General features: G+C 43.2%; 1 protein-coding gene across 1 annotated transcript in view; it reads right to left on the bottom strand.

Moving 5' to 3' along the window:
* Window positions 1–13,867, bottom strand: part of LOC134436097 (catenin beta-1-like) — a 76,823-nt gene extending 62,956 nt beyond the window's left edge. The window contains exons 1-3 of the mRNA XM_063185125.1: window positions 13,705–13,867; window positions 3,314–3,367; window positions 1,660–1,881 (exon numbers count right to left, since the gene is read on the bottom strand). Of these exons, the coding sequence (XP_063041195.1) occupies window positions 1,660–1,881; window positions 3,314–3,326 (235 nt within the window). The 5' untranslated portion in view covers window positions 3,327–3,367; window positions 13,705–13,867. The remainder of the gene's footprint in view (window positions 1–1,659; window positions 1,882–3,313; window positions 3,368–13,704) is intronic.
* Window positions 13,868–16,605: the final 2,738 nt, after the last annotated feature.

The following is a 16,605-nucleotide window of genomic DNA, read 5'->3' as shown; positions in this document are numbered from 1 at the left end:
GGGCTGTGGGACCGATGGCCCTGAAAATGAATGTTAAAAATCTTACTGATGTGGGACCAATGGCCTCTGGGACCAGGGGCTGTTTGAACATACGTACACATGCTCCCAAGAAATGACCCAGAAGTGAGTCATACCCAATCTAGCCTATCTGCTGGACCTTTTAGCATATTCACATACTTAGCATTGTTAGCATGATTATCATAATTGTTAGCATGGATGCTAACCCTCCTTAAAAAGTGAAAATGAAATTACCAGTGACAAATGTAATATTAGTGGAAAATTAGCATATTAACATGTTAGCATTGCTAGCCTGTCTGTTAAGCTAAGTATCCTTGGGCTTGTTTTTGATGGAGCAATGCTGCTTTTGCTCTGCAGTATGCATGCACACTTAACCAGAGTGCATTGAAATGACTTAGAATTCTCAGCTTTTGCTCTGCAGTGTTCATGCACACTTTGCCATTTCAATGCATTCTGAAAGGATTCAAACCAGAATGCATTGAAATGGCAAAGTGTGCATGCATGGTGCAGAGCAAAAGCAGAACTGCTCCATCAAAAACAAGCCCCTTAGTTCAAGTTCAATGACCTCTTGGGGTCAACAGAGGCCAGAAAGAGCTCGGCATATTGCAGATTTGAATTCGGCACACCCAAATTGACAAAGTAGGACTATATGCCGACTTTGTCTCTCAAATGCCTTGAGCTCCTTAAATAAGCCCCTTTTTTGGAATTCTTGTATTAGTCTAGTGAGAGAAGCAATGAACAACCATCTTCAATTAGAGTAAGATAACTAATTCCACCCACCCAATAAAAAAAGGAGTGTGCTCAAGTTTTGTCTCCTAAGGGGGTGTTGTCCCCTCCTTCTTCTTGTCTTTCTGTGGCATTTGGTAACGGCACAGTGGGTTTACATACAGTGTTCAATCTCGCCCTCCAACCCGTGCCTGCAGTTCACCTAGGGAGCGCTGTCGAGACAGCAGAGCTCATAAGGCTGGCACTAATAACTGACAATTGTGCTCGCTGTCGGCTGAAACTTGACAATATTACTGTAAGTTCTGAGAAACCAATGTGGATTTAAATGAAAATGTACAATAACCTGGGAGTTATGTCCTTCTGATTTCCTACAGCTTTGGCATTTATGAGTCAGGCTCCGCTAGCATCTTGCTAACAAAATTGCTTTACGGCCATCGTGATCACAGCAATGCAGCCGGCCACCAATCCAAACGCAGTGTGTGAAGCCACTTGTGATGTCATATTGACAATAAAGACGTTTTTTACAAAGATCCAGCGAGTTTAAACATTCAAACTAAGTGCTGTTTGAAAGGATAATCTATCCTGCCTTTTGGAAAAATAAAATGAAACGATGATACCAATTCTCTCCCAAAGTAATGGCAGCATCGTGGTTGAGCTCCATGGGACCCCATTGGCGCTCCTCTGCGCTGTCTGGATGGCGCCACTTAGTGGACAGTACCACCCGGAACAAGTCGCGAGTTTCCTCTCTCGTACTACCCATAGATCCTCTCTGGTAACGGCTTGCATGAGATGTGCGCTACCAAGGGAACTCCATTCATTCTCAACTATACGACGTTCACCTGACATCACATGGATCCAGGAAATGCATGGGCTCGAAGCATCTTACTCTAATAGAACATGTTTGACTTGACGTACCTGAGACCTGTTCAGGGGTGAAGGGTTGGTTGAATCCGAGCTCCCACTCGTAGAGCTGTGGGTCCAGTGGCTCGTCCTCCGGGTTGGGTTTACCGCTCAGGGAGGGGGCGGTGGTGGTGGCCCCGGAGTGGATACCCGAGTCCAGGTAGTTCTGCTGCTGCCACTGACTCACTGCCGCCTTGGCGTCCGGCTCAATCGCCATGTCCAGCTCCATCAGATCAGCTGAGGAAACAAAACAGGAAGTGGAGGGAGGGAGCACAGGATGTAACAACCCATTACATAATCACAAAGTGCGTCATTTAAAGGCGCACTGTAAGATGTGGCCAGAGTAGGTATTGCAACTACGCTGCTTATGTGATCGCCTGGGTTTGTGTGCTGTGTGTGTTCGTCCCCTGGACCTTGTGTGTTCGCATGCTATTTTACAGCCTGCCACAAGGTGGCCCGCGGTGAGCACTGAGCACCAGCGAATATTCCACACCGGTGTGCCTGTGCCCCGCGGTGAGCACTGAGCACCAGCGAATATTCCACACCGGTGTGCCTGTGCCCCACGGTGAGCACTGTATAAATAAAAAACAAATAAAAATATTACACAGTGCACCTTTCATAATGTAATAAATTAATACATAATGCGGTGACAATTCACACAATTTATTTAAAATTTTACACATGAGCTTAGCCTGTAGGGTAAGGCCCTCGGTAAGCTTGCTGCAAGATACGCATGGGCGGGCACAAGTCGTGCATGAATGTGTTAACATCAATATCGTGTGTGTTAGACACTGCATTTATACGCCTGTGTTTCGTGCGATATCTTCAAACTCGCTGGGGGCGAGAAAGTCTGTGCGTCTCATTGAGCTTGTCCGAAATTAGAAACATTTGTGCGATCATGCTTCCCTGTTGTACTTTGATTAAGGAGTGTGCAAATGTAGGAGCAGTAGCAGTATTGTTTCCTTGTCCGGAGAGTCCTTTTTGTTTTGTTTTCCTTACAATCTGTGTAACTTCTGATTTCCACATCACAATGGTGTGCTTTCTCTCTGTCCCCTGGATGATACCGCCAGCATTGTGCATGTTGGTCTACCATTTTTTAAGCAAGTATGTGCATACTTCAGTATCGAAAAAAATCAAATTGTTGCCCCCCAACAAATTGATATTGAATCGAATCGCCAGGAAGGCTCTGCTTTACACCCCTAATATGCTTCTGTGAACTGCAGAATTCACATTACACGGCATGATGGATATACTGCACAATATTGATGGAGACTGGCAGAATTATTTTCTTTCAACACTGCCGAAGTCGTTGCCTCACTGAAAAGTCGCTAGATGACGTCATGACGTTATGCATGACGTCAGTGTCACGCACACCACGTTGATCTGTAGAAAACGTGCCCGCTCACCTCATAATACAAATGGGCAGTGCTAGCTACTTTTTACAGCTCTGCTTCACCATGTGAAATACGGCAGCGTAAGGTTACAATTATGTTGAAGAACAATGATTTTATCAATGAGAAGCCATGTTTTTAAAAGTCACCAGATTCACCAAAACTCGGTAAAGTCACTAGATGAAGTTTTTAATCGCCAGGGACGGTAAAAAGTCACTAAATCTAGCGACAAAGTTGCTAATTTGGCAACACTTTAGAAGACCGGACAGAAGACTCACCTTGGGTGGCCATCTTCTCCTCTCAAGGTCACTCAGTTGGCTGAGTGTTCACACCTGGAGAAAAAGAAGCTTGGTTATTATTACTCATTATTATATGGTTGTGACGTCATCGGTAGAATGCTCCATTCATTTCAACGGGGCTCCCCAACGTTCGCACGTCTGTTATTTTTCGATAACGGACGGGTTGGTCTATAACAGACCGCTGTCAATGGCAACAAGACTTTTCACTGCTAAAGCGACTTTTCAACAAGACTCTAATCAGCTGCTGTGATAGACAACACCTGTTGTCCTGGCTACCTAGCTGTTGCCTAGCGGTGTTCCACAACGGCACTGTTTTGTTTTGCGCAGCAACAATCTTAACATTAAATAGGCCTAAAGAAATGTCCCCGCCATGTGTGAATCATTTAAGTATATCCATATAATAAGCGGGTTAACTTTCGGCGAGTCGGTCGCTTTGTGGAATAGCAGCACTTCAGAGAGAACAAGACCCCTCCGCTCCGCGTCGGGGTCTAAAGATTCTCTCTGTCGTGCTGCTATTCCACGGTAGCGACCTTCTCGCCGAACGTTAACCCTTACTTAGGACCACAGGAAGCCTGGTAGAGAAATGAGATTACACCATCTGCAGTATTCAAATGACACAATCAGTTGATTACACAGTGCACCTTTAAGTTGAGGTGCGCGGTTGACCTATTATTTCATCCCCAACCGCTTTTCAGAATCTCTCATCCACCCGCCCTAACGTTTTTTCTCCAATTTTCAAAACCAAATCCGCCCACCATCTGCCTACTAGTTCTTAGTATTTAAGATGCCTCTATAGTCTATTGTCTTTTTCAAGCAGTGCAGGTCATTTACAGCTTGCCAGCCTATGATCTTAAAAAATCTCTAGCTATTCCAAACTCCACCCATTGCACAACGTGAAAGTTGAAACGTGTGTATGCTTACATGCTGCCTAAATTGTAACAGTTTAAATGCCTCCTCTCCAAGCAGCAAAATCGAAACTATTGGCTATCTAGCTTGCGAGTTTGGCTGGTATCCAACAAGACGAGTCAATATTAAAGGTCTTGCGAAGAGTGCAAAGAGTTACGTTGCACGTGTGTGTGGGCGAGAGAGGAAGAGAGAGAGCGAGCGAGAGAGAGAGAGACGCTTCCCAAAAGCACTCGGCAGAAAGGGCAAGGCGGTGTCTCCAAATATTAGACAAATGCAGCTTATTTTAGTTAAGTAGACATTAGGAAAGCATTTTGCTTCATAGGAAAGCCGACCTGATTGGTTCATAATTGCATGTTCTGTATTTAATACTTTTTAATGCCCCGCGGGGACCCAGTGATAATTCTGATCCAATACACTCACCGGCCACTTCATTAGGAACACCTGTTACAACTGTTCATTGAGGGAAGTTTCTGATCAGCCAATCACATAGTGGCAACTCTATGCATTTGTGCATGTAGACATGGTCGAGATGATCTTATGCATTTCAAACCGGGCATCATAATGGGGAAGAAAGGCTATTTAAATGACTTTGAACTAGGGGTCGACCGATACAAGTTTTTTAATGGCCGATGCAATACCGATTTTTTTTTCATCACCCTTGGCCGATACCCGATTTCCGATACCCGATATTTGGGGCCGATATGGGTTAAAAAAAAGGTCTCAAGTTAAAAATAAACATTCCTTTAACATTATCAAATTGAGGTAGAACTTGTAACATTTAAACACCCACTCTAACAATCAAGTAATGTAAGCTTATAACAATCAAGTAATAAAAAAATCTTGGTGCTTTAAAAATAAAAAACCCGAATGACATAAAATAATAAATATTGTGTATCGGTAAGCCTGTCACGATATACGATAAGTCAATAAATCGGACGATAACTTTTTACAAGAACGATCACTTTTCTGGCCCCGCTAAGTAAAGATAAGTTATTTGCGTGATGCTTTGTTTTCCCTCTCTCCCTTTCTCTACCGTAGCCGTAAGACTACTGATGGCGCGTTATAGGCCAACGCAGCGCAATGACGCTTAAATGTTGGTGTAATTTTAAGTTTCAGTGCAGTTCTGGTTGGAAAAAAGTGCATTGATCTGGCTACTTGCGTCTTTGAAATAGAACGCTGGTGTTCCCGCGCTTCGCTTCAGCCTCGACAAAGAATCAGCGCTAGAGACTAGGAGCGCAATATTCTTCCAGTCTCAGTCAGCGCATCTGCAACGTTCCTCAGAGAGGGGAATGAACAGCTCCAACACGGAGGCAAACGTTCATTTTGAAACATGCGCAGCAACCCAATATCCACGACGAAGACGTGTTTGTGCAAACATGAAATAGTGGTGCCGTCGCGACAAACTTGCTCTGAGGCTGTTATTTTAAACCTCGCAGAGTTTCAACTATTAGGCCTATTTCAATGCGCCTCCTACCCTGACGTTCGTTGTCTGTTCTTTTTGTGATTTTCGCTATATTTCTTGTTTATTTAGACCTAACAATATGAGTAGGCAGTCCGCAAGCAAATCATGAAGATAAGATTTGTGGATTCAAATCTGTCACACCAGGAGAATGTGAACGGTTGAGCGCGCTACAGGGGAAACAGAGGCATGGCGACTCATAACTCATAAGAATCAATGTATGGGCGTTCATAAAGGACTTTAAAGTGCGCAGAATTGCAACTTGTTCCAGTCGAGGGTATTGGGGAGGGGGAGAGAGAGAGAGAGAGAGAGAGAGAGAGGACTTGTGCATCTGTTCATGCTCTTTTGCTTTTTGCTGATGTTGAAATGCCTTTAACAGGGCTGATTTGGGTTTTGACTGACAATTAGCTAGTAACAACGTGCATTTGTTTGAAATAAGCTGTCTAAGTAATAATTTGTGAATTACAATACCCCACCAGTAGGTTATTTTACATCACACCATGGATAGGCCTATAAGCCATTCAGTGTGCTTGAGAAAGATAAATAACAGAAAATGTTAAAGAAAGACTATATAACTTACCTTAATAATGAATACAAAAAAGCCTATTTAGAACCTATTGTGCTCCATGAGGATGTATTTAAAAACATATAAGCTTATATCCCCCGCCGTGATGCTTTAAAAATGTGAAGGGGTGTAGTCACATTTTTACGTCATTATATTGTTTGACACATTTCTTCTTGGAGCAGGCGTCAATCTTAATTATTTAAACCTCTGAGTCTGCTGGCCCAAATGTTAAGCTTACATTCAATGTTTCAAGAAGGAGGCCGCACCTTGCATAGCAGTGTTTTTTATTGCACATTATAACTTATTGTTTGAAAATGGCGAGAGAGACAATATTATCGATTATCGCCATAATTTCTTGTTATCGTGACAGGCCTACGTATCGGCTACCACACGCATCGGCCGATACGATACACTTAAAAAAGGCAAATATCGGCCCGATACCGATACCGATATATGTATCGTCTATCCTTACTTTGAACATGGCATGGCTGTTGGTGACGAAAGGCTTGATTTGAATATTTCAGAAAAGACTGATCTACTGTGATATTCACACATGACCATCTCTAGGGTTTACAAAGAATGGTGTGAAAAAAAAAACACAGTGAGCAGCAATTCTGCCTTGTTGATGGCAGAGGTCTGAGGATAATGGCCAGACTGGTTGGAGCTGATACAAAGGCAATATTAAGTCCGATAACCACTCATTACAACCGAGGTATGAATAAGAAAATCCTCGATTACACAGCACATCAAATTTTGAGGCAAATGGGCTACAGCAGCAGAAAACCACATTTGGTGCCACTCCTGTCAGCTACCAGGAATATGAGGCAACAATTTGACCAGGCTCACCATAAACGACGCTAGAAGATCTGAAAAATCTTGCCTGGTTTGATGAGTCTTGATATCTACTGCAACACTCAGGTGGAAAGGTCCGAATTTGGCGTCAACAGCATGAAAACATGGGTCAACCCTGCCTTACATCAAAACTTCAGGCTGGTGATATAATGGCATAAGGACATTTTCTTAGCACAATTTGGGCCTATTAGTACCAATTTATCTTTGTTGGAATGCCACAGCCTACCTGAGTATTGTACTAATACTAGTCAAACCAATACAATCAATGAAGATGGACAACAATGATAATATATCTTCTCTGTAGAGGTGCTCCGATCACCATTTTTTGGCCCGATCACCGATACCGATCACCAAAAATCTTTATCTGCCGATTACCGATCATTGTCGATCACAAAAATGATTCCCTATTTTTTTAATAGCCTATTAATTATGCTTATTGCTACCTACCATTTCTGCCCATAAACCAATCAATCTTAATTTGCACATGTCTATTATTAGGCTATTATTATTAGGCCTATTATTATTTTATTTTTTTTTATTATTATTATTATTATTATTATTATTATTATTATTATTATTATTATCTTTCAGACTAGTGTTGGTAATAGGCCTACAGTCTACAGTATTAATCAATGTATAAGTTATTGCATAGAATAACTAAACTATTTAAGATTGAATTGAAACTGAAACATTACATCAAATAGTCTTCCACATACGAGAAAAAAACAACCTGTCGCTTTAAATGAGCAGCCTCGTGAGGAAAGCCCCTCCCCTCTCTGTCACCGTCCACAGTTGCAGTGCTCCACTACCGTTCTGAATCTCTCTCTCAAGTTTTAACCACAACTGTCGCCGTTTGGTGTTTCAGCGACTATCAAACGAATCGACTGACTGCCAATTACAACTTTGAAAACAATAATTGACATGTTTGTGCTGACAACGCGAAGTTGTCGCGTGCTGACCGAGGCAACTACACAGGTTATAACGTAAAATGGCTCACTGGCGAGTACTCAATCGCAAATTACATTGTCAGGTAAACGGCGCATGGATCGGAAAATCAGATCATTGTTGATGCAGATATGGTTATGAATGGTGGAAATGAAGGGGGGGAATGGCGAAAAGTTATAGACAAGCAAAGATGCCTTCTTTTGGTGCAGTTGCAGCTGCGCAGAGCCAGCGCCTACATGCAGCGCCAGGTGTTAAGGCAAATGGTTGCGTGAGGAATTTAATATCTCTCGATCGGTTTTTTGATCGGCATGTTTTTCCGATCACCGATCAGGCTATTTTTGGCCATTATCGGCCGGTCATGATCGGCAGCCGAGCAATCGGAGCACCTCTACTTCTCTGGAAGCATATTTCGCAGTGATTTTCGAGCCAGCGTATCGCTGCTCCCCTCTGACCACTCGGTGAGTTTCATGTCTCTGCAAACGAAAGTTTAATGACATTTTATGATCGATTGCTTGAGTGCTCCATTGGAGTCAATGTAAAGGTGGGGGGGCTGCAGTCTTGAATACCCAAATGCTCCGTTCAGCACCAAATGTCAAAATTGTGATGAGAACATGTCTAAGTTACTTCACCCAGAAGTCAGACAAACAGGGCTTAAAGTCTAAAATAGCGAACCACCACTTGAAGACTTAAGGGACAAAAATGCCAGTAAGGAGTGATATGCCGTTTGGTCCAAGAGGGAGGTTCAGGAAAATGGGAACTGCTGCAGGTCCTCAAAACACCCCGACACAACTACTTATAGTCTCATCTGGAGTGCATTTCTTGAAAGCATAGTTGAACTTAAGTATTGCATTGCAATGCAAACAAAGCAGCTAATGAAGTTAGCAACTATGGTTTCGAGAAGAGCACCCCTGATTTGCAGAAGCACCACAGTACATCACATCACAGGTATCCTCACAGTGACCACTAGCTTTGGCACAACATTAATTCCATGCACAATGGCATCATCAGACAACTGTTTGTGTGGACTGTGGAGGCTCTTTCATTTCTACCATGGTCCATATTTTACGTTTCAAACTGCCCTGTGTGGGTCACTCGTGTTCAAAATCCCCAGTCCATATTTTAATGGGGCCGTGTAGGTTAGGCAATCTGACCAAAAAAACCCTGACAAACACGAAGCAAAGCTTCATATTATCTTTTAAGAGCGCACCCAAACAGTTATCAGCAATGCATAACTTATGTCTTTAGAGACTAGTTGAAACACGATTAATGGGTAAAAAGAGGAGGAGACAGAAGTGGTGTGTGTGAGCGCGCGGCAGCCTCCACAGAAGAGGGCAAAAAACCTGCCCGATATTGGTCTTCAACACCTTAGTTTAAACTTCTCAAATAAAAAAACAGCATAAAGTGTAGATATCACAATCAACAGATGCCTAAATGGCAATTCGCTACTCTAGTCACTCCACAAGCTACAGTGCCACATGCTGGTAGCCTATTTTTCCACGTAGCACTCTCTTCCTATAATGACTGGCTGCAGGCTTGCAGCCGGGTCAGTGGTGACGTTACCACTGACCTGCTCCGGGACCTGCTCCGGGACAGTGTCGACGTCACACGCGATGAAGTGGACGATGTGGCAGGTTCGCGTCCCCGAGGGGGAGTTGTGTTACTTTGGCAACTGAGATAGCAAGCTTGCACTGCACACAATGTGTTTTTTATTATTATTATTATTATTTTCTTTTTCTTTTCTTTATCGTCTTTCAGAAAAAGAAAAAAAAAAGGCCTCGGCTATCTTTGACAGACGGCCACGTCATGTGTCGTTAATCTTTAACTTTAATTAACCCAAGGAAATGGCTCTGGTCTACATATTTTCCATACACCACCGGCAACATTATAATGTTAGGAATGTGGCAGAAGTATGATAACACAACTCGTCCCCCTCGGGGACGCGAACCTGCCACATCGTCCACTTCATCGCTATCCCAAAGAAAAGCAAGTCACGAAGTTAACTCGCTGAGCTACGACAACGCTTATTTAAATGGTGTTGCCTTCCATATTTCAAGCACCAGCAAAGAGGTGTTGGCCTGTTTTAATGTTCCACGTGATACTCTGTTACTGTTAGTTGGCCTTTCGTTTCTTTCCCGGCACACACTGCAGTTATAACGTTACGTGGTGTATCAATAAACCACGAAAAATGCCATATAACCTCGGCTACTCGAACAAAACAAATGTTACAGAGTACAGACAGACTTTCAGCGAAACAAGCCTTTAGCAAACTGAAGGGGGCGACTACTCCACGCAACGTGTTGCACATGCGCAGAGCGGGGACACACACCACAAAACATAACATTCGACATTAAGCAACATTATAGGCCTACGTGTTGAAAACATGCCTTCTCAATTTAAAGTCTGAATTTCAAAAGACGAGACCGAGGATCGGATTGTTTACATTTTAGCTTGATGTCGCGGTCTTGTAGGCCCACAGACTGTCGTGTGGCTCACGTGTGACGTCGACTCTGTCCCGCAGTTCAGTGGTGACGTCACCACTGACCCGGCTGCAAGCCTGCAGCCAGACTCCTCTCCTCACTTCAGCATAATGAAAAATAACAACTAGGCTATGCGATGCTGGTTTTGAAAATAATTCGGCTAGCAGCAAATGCTAGTGCACATGTTGGGAGAAGAAATTCCTTTAGTAACTTGACATGCTCCTCCTGCATCCAAAACATCATACTTAACTAATGAAAGGAGTAACGACATCAGACTTAAATAAACTTGTTGAGGGCCAACCAGTTACGTAGACTGTAAACTCCTTGGTGATTGTTCTAATGTCTTCCAAAATATTCCAGAGGCTGCAGCATGCATGCTTATTCTTGAGCAACTCTATCACGAAGCATGGTGCTAAGCAGCATGATTCAACACAGGCTTTTGTTTTATCCAATGAGAGTAATGAGAGCTTGATGAGAGTAAAGCGCATAAAAAACTGTCTTTGGCTTTTTACAAACGGGGGGAATGACGCTATTTTTCGTTAAACTAGGCCTATCCGTCGCTTAAAGATGGCCTCTCAACGTCATTTGATTAATATTGCTGTGTTCCCCATTGTTATTGAGTGTGTTACGCGTTGGTCCTGTTTTTAAAAACGTTCTGGTTGCTTTGTTTCAAGCCGTTTTTGCAAGCCAGCAAGGTGGCTTGTGGAGAAACGAGAGGGTGTTCCGTGTTTCTCGTGGAAATGCGTCTCTGATTGGCACACTCTTCCTGCTCTCGTGGAAATGCGTCTCTGATTGGCTCAGTCCTCCTGTTCTTGGAGAGAATGTAATGGGAAACAGAGTCGCCACTTCCCTGGGTGGTACTGCACTATAGGGGCGCCAACGGAGGCGTGCATGCTCCATTCAGGGCTGTGCTCTTTCGACAGCGACCCCTAGGCGAGCTGCAGGCACGGAGCAACCAGAGTGGGCTTGCTATATGGATGAGGCTTTGTGCTGTGTGTGTACCTGAGAGTAGCAACCAGCTGATAGCTAAGCTAAGCTAGATTGAGAGAGCCTTGCAAGTGAGTTTAACTTGGGGTGACCGTCCGATCTTCAAAAGGAGTGAGTAAAACTGTGTTTTATCGGAAGTTGGCCTTTAAAATGAACTGAACTTCGGAATGGGAGAGGGTAGAAATGTACCGTTTTCAGTAATAAAAAGCTGAGATCTTCAGATTTTAAACAAGCCATGTCATATGTCTGTAGATCTGAAACAAAATATGCTGTGTCTGTTCAAAAAAACGAAACTTCACTGGCACTGTCTGAGACTGGTGTAACGTCCCATACAAAACCTGCTGGCTGAAGGCTATTCAATAAAAATAACACACCGACCTGTTGCGCATAAAACAAATGTCAGGAGGGGTAAACTCGACATTAATAAGATAGTCGGGAAATTTAATTTGAGACCTACAAATAACCTGAATCTCATCTAGCCTACTTGCTGCATCCACTGAACAGAAGTGTAGGCTACCCTGCGTGACAGGTCATTTGCATGATAAGTAGGCCTAGGGGTGCACCGAAAATTCTTATAGAATTAAGCAATATTAAAGATTTAAGCAATATTTAAAAATAGTGAAAAAACTAACTTTTGATAGCTTTTAACTGAATTGTAATATTCGGTTTCGGTATTCGGCCAAGTGATTACTTATTTTTCGTTTTCGGCCCCAAATTTTCATTTCGGTGCACCTCTAATGCTAATGATAAGAGTATGGGCGATCACGGCCATTAGCGAATACTTTGTTCTCAACAACTTCACATTAGAAATGTGTATTCTGAATGTGTTCGTCATCGTTTTCAGCAAGCCTGTCGTTGTCATCAGGACATGATCTTTTCACTGAAACATGCTGTATGGTTGCAACTCGGTTTTTTTTATTTTATTTTATTTTATCGCGTTGCGATGTCATCTGGCCGGGGCTTCCAGTAAGTTATAGAAGCCGGGTATTAGTGAAACATGGATCTTCTCCTCGATTGTCCATGAGAATGCAGGCCAAACAAACTGAAGAATGTGAGCCGTTGGGCCCTGTTTAGAAAGCAGAAAAGACTGAAGAAATGTTGCCTGCGGATAGGATGTAGCCTCCGAAAACTAAACATGAGGCCTGGGAATTAAAAGCAAAACGTCATCATCATCACAACAACGACGGGGATGTTATTCACGTACGTCAACGAGTTGCCTACTTTTCCCAAGCTGTAAATAACACTGCACATGAGCGGTGTAGTTCTAGCAGCTTCACATTGATAAACAAGAGTCTGGTGGGTCACTTCACAAATCACGTTAGCAGCTAACTAGTCTTCCTCCACCTAGCACTTCGATTTGCGTGATGATGAGGGGTAACTAACGATTAGCGACCCAAGTTTAGATTGACCCTCATCTCGCCGTTTTCATCCTACATCAATCCGGTCATATTCAGACGTGACTTTATGAGGCCTACCTCCCTTCCCAATCAAACGTGGATCAACCGCATAAAGCGCAATGGTCACAAAAAACGACATTCATACGACTACTAACCTATAGCTACAAACTGCAGTTAGCCTTTCGGCCAAACAACTTGTAGTTGCTAGTAGCCAAAGTACTAATTGCTACTGGGTGAGCAACAAAAACATGCAGTTTTCCTTATGCAGTTTTGAGATATGCTCCAAGTTATCAAACCGTGATGAAAGAATCATTTAAATGTGAGTCCATCGACTGCTTGCCCATAATCATGCGACCCATTCATCTCTACAGACAGATGCAAACACTATCTAATGGGCCAATATCCATTTCAACTAATCTACAGACCAACAGGATCCAGACATCAATGTTTTCCCCTTGGTGGGTAGTACAGCTGCTAACATGAACCGAATGAAATGCAGCCAGGTAACCCATCCTTATGGTCACTGTGGCGGAAAAAGACCCTACCTGGAGATTGACATGTATATCAGTAAACATGGGTTAACACGTTGCATCCAAAAGGCCTACATCTTTTATTTTAGTTGTAACACTGACTCTTGGGGGTTTTTTTTGTCGGCGTTTCCAGAATGCATCAAAGAGTAACCTCCCTCTGCCCATTTTTCACGGTGACTATTCCTTAGGAAGAGACAAATGTATCCTCACGGGAGACACAGCATAGAGGTATGTATGCACTTAAACACTTACAATGTTGTCGTCTTTGTCCGCAGTAGATGGTTACTTTGACCGATGAAGAATTAGATTGAACAGGTAAATCGCCGGGATACAAACGGGTAAGCTATTCCTCTTATCAGCGTACTGGGGTGACGCTATCGTTAGCTTTGCCCAGTATTGTAAAATGGCGTCTTGCGAGGCAGTTTCACCAAGAATGTAGCTCATGTATTCCGGCGCATTCAGGGAAAATAGATCATGAATATTATAACTGTCCAAGAGAAAGGACATTGAACTGTTCCATATCAACTCTCTTGCGTATGATGTGACACTTTTTAAAAGACTGACGATGTGTATGTGTCTGCATTTTCTTGTTTGAGGAAATTGTATGGAAAATGGTATTCGGCGGAAGAACATAAAGTTGGAGAGGGCGAGGTAGTGGTAGTCGATTTTGACTGTGAAAACTTGAACATGAAGAGAAACATCAGGCCATCCTGTCATCAATAGGCCTACTACAACGAAGTAATGAGTTCTGTTTGACACACGCCTCTGCAGTGTGTTGTAAAACTGTTCAGACGGGCCATTATTGCAATACCTCAATTACGCCATGCATTTATTTATTTATTTATTTGTTCTAAGTGGGCTGCATTCCATGCATGCCACTCTGGGACTGCAGAATAGTTTACATTGGGCATTTATCCAAATTAACTCGATTATTATTATTTTTTTTTAAGAATTCTGCTTTGAACATTGTGTAAACATTTCACAATTCAGAATTTAAGTGAATTAGAATCAAACTTTATTCTGAATAAAGTGGGTGGTAGGGCCTGTTCTTTTATGCACTCTTCCTCATAGAGGTCTAATGTTCTACCTCTATGACTTCTTTTTGAGGCACGGCTGAAGAGATAGCCAAGCATTTCTATCATAAGGTTTAAGTTGAAATGTCAAGAATACATTATAAAAGTTGGTGTAGCATTGTCCCAATGACTTGAACCCAAACTTTCTGTGGCATCAAGTACGGCTCTGACCATAGCCTATTGGCCAAGAGCCAGGCTTGTTGATGTGACAGTCAGAGCAATCACAGCCGTAGTGATGGCTACTCCATCACACTGCTTTCCGCTTTAGGAAGTTCACCCTTGCACTTCACAGTCAAGTATTCCTCACACAACGTCCACCCTACTTCTCCCCCCAATGAGCAGTCTCCCAACGCCCCTTGACTTCATCATAATAAGTCTGTCAACGCCACCCATAGTATTGGAAAATAGACTAACCGGACAAATAGACCAGCCGAGACGCGATTGAAGCGACAGAGAATCGCTTCTGTGCAGCAAGAGCGATACGAGCGATTGAAACGACTAGCGTATGTCCAGGCAAAGCATTCAAACATTCCCATTGGCTGTGGTCACTGACAGGGCCGCGTTATCCTATGGTGCAACCGGTGCAGCAGCACCGGGCCCCGCCACTAGAGGGGGCCCCGGACGTCGTGAGATTGGAAAATATGAAACGATATTTTGAGACAATCAATTGTATTTTTGATGCATTTCGCCATCCGTAGGCAAGCAGAGGCACATGCATATCTTGTCACCAGGCTAGACAGGCAGCGTGGGCCCCCCAAGACTGTAGCTGGGGAACAGAAGTGGCGATTTGTTACAAGTGTTCTTTCTTTTTAATTTTCACGTGGCCCCCCTACTGAGCCTAGAATCGCCTCTGCATGCACGCAGGAATCGGAGGTCTTCGGAATAATCATTTCAGTCAGATGCTTCTGGTTGCCACCAGTGAAAACGGTGGTCAATATTTTTTGAGTTTGATGATGGGATACTGTCTAAAAAAGATGTGAGAAACTCGGCGTCAGCACTTGCTTCAGATTGTACGGATAAACTTCAGCCCGGCATGGATTACCGCATTGAAGAGAAGGTTGGCAACGTTAGTCATTTTTGTAAGGTCAGTGTTATAATCGCTTTTTGTAATGGTTGCATAGCGATCATAGACTTGTGTTCATGTAAGCTAAGCAAACAAGAGCACAGCACACCAACCTAACTTTATCTTATTCTATAGTCAAAACATGGGGAAATAAATCACGCACCCAACTGCGTTCGCGAAACAAAAGTCTTGCATGGCGCGGCGAGGATCACTTCTGAGGTGTTATTAAAAAAGTGTTCACAATAATGCTGCGTAAAGTGCACCAACCAGCACTCAAAGTTCTGACAGTCTGACAACAACAGGGCAAGCCAAGGATTTAGCAAACACTAAAATGATATAGTCGCATTTTCCAAAAGCACTGTTATGGCCATTTCCCTAAAGCACTGTAATAATGTCGATGCTCTGTCAGCGTAGCCTATATCGTTGCGTTCGGGTTTGTGTTCAGTTAAAACATGCCTGGGTACCACTCGCAGATTGTTCAGTTAGCAAGTGGCTGTTATCTGGAAGAAAAAAAAACGTGTGTGATATATCCACATCTAAACATTACGAATTTGCACCGTAGTCTACTGTAATGATTGCATGTAGTGTAATGCACCATCTAGATGAAAACCGCTGACTTCTTAATTGGTATATGGCAGACTACATTTTGAGGGGATTTCGTGACAGCTTCGCTTTGCAGTGGTTCGCTGCTTAGGGGATTCCCTCCTTGCGACAAGCGACACAGCTGAGTAGGCTAGGCTACTTTCCTTTGACAGTCAGTCAGTCTTTCCAAGGCCATTGGAGGTTAAATTATTTAACACGTGTTTACCACGACGGTTTCGATTCGACAAATTGGTCGGCAGCAACGTAGCAAAAATAAGAGACTTTTTGGTTGTGCTTCTGTTTGGAAGTTCTAGCTGAGCCTACAAACGGCAGTGCACAGAATCTCCTCCCTGTCAGCTGGCTATGCTTCCTGCGTTGTGACTAGTGAACTCAGCAGGGGGTTCAGCGCACCCTTTTTTGTGTTGGAGTAAACCG

The sequence above is a fragment of the Engraulis encrasicolus genome, chromosome 20 (assembly GCF_034702125.1).
Source record: "Engraulis encrasicolus isolate BLACKSEA-1 chromosome 20, IST_EnEncr_1.0, whole genome shotgun sequence".
Lineage (NCBI taxonomy): Eukaryota > Metazoa > Chordata > Actinopteri > Clupeiformes > Engraulidae > Engraulis > Engraulis encrasicolus.
This window is presented reverse-complemented; position numbering and strand designations above follow the sequence as displayed.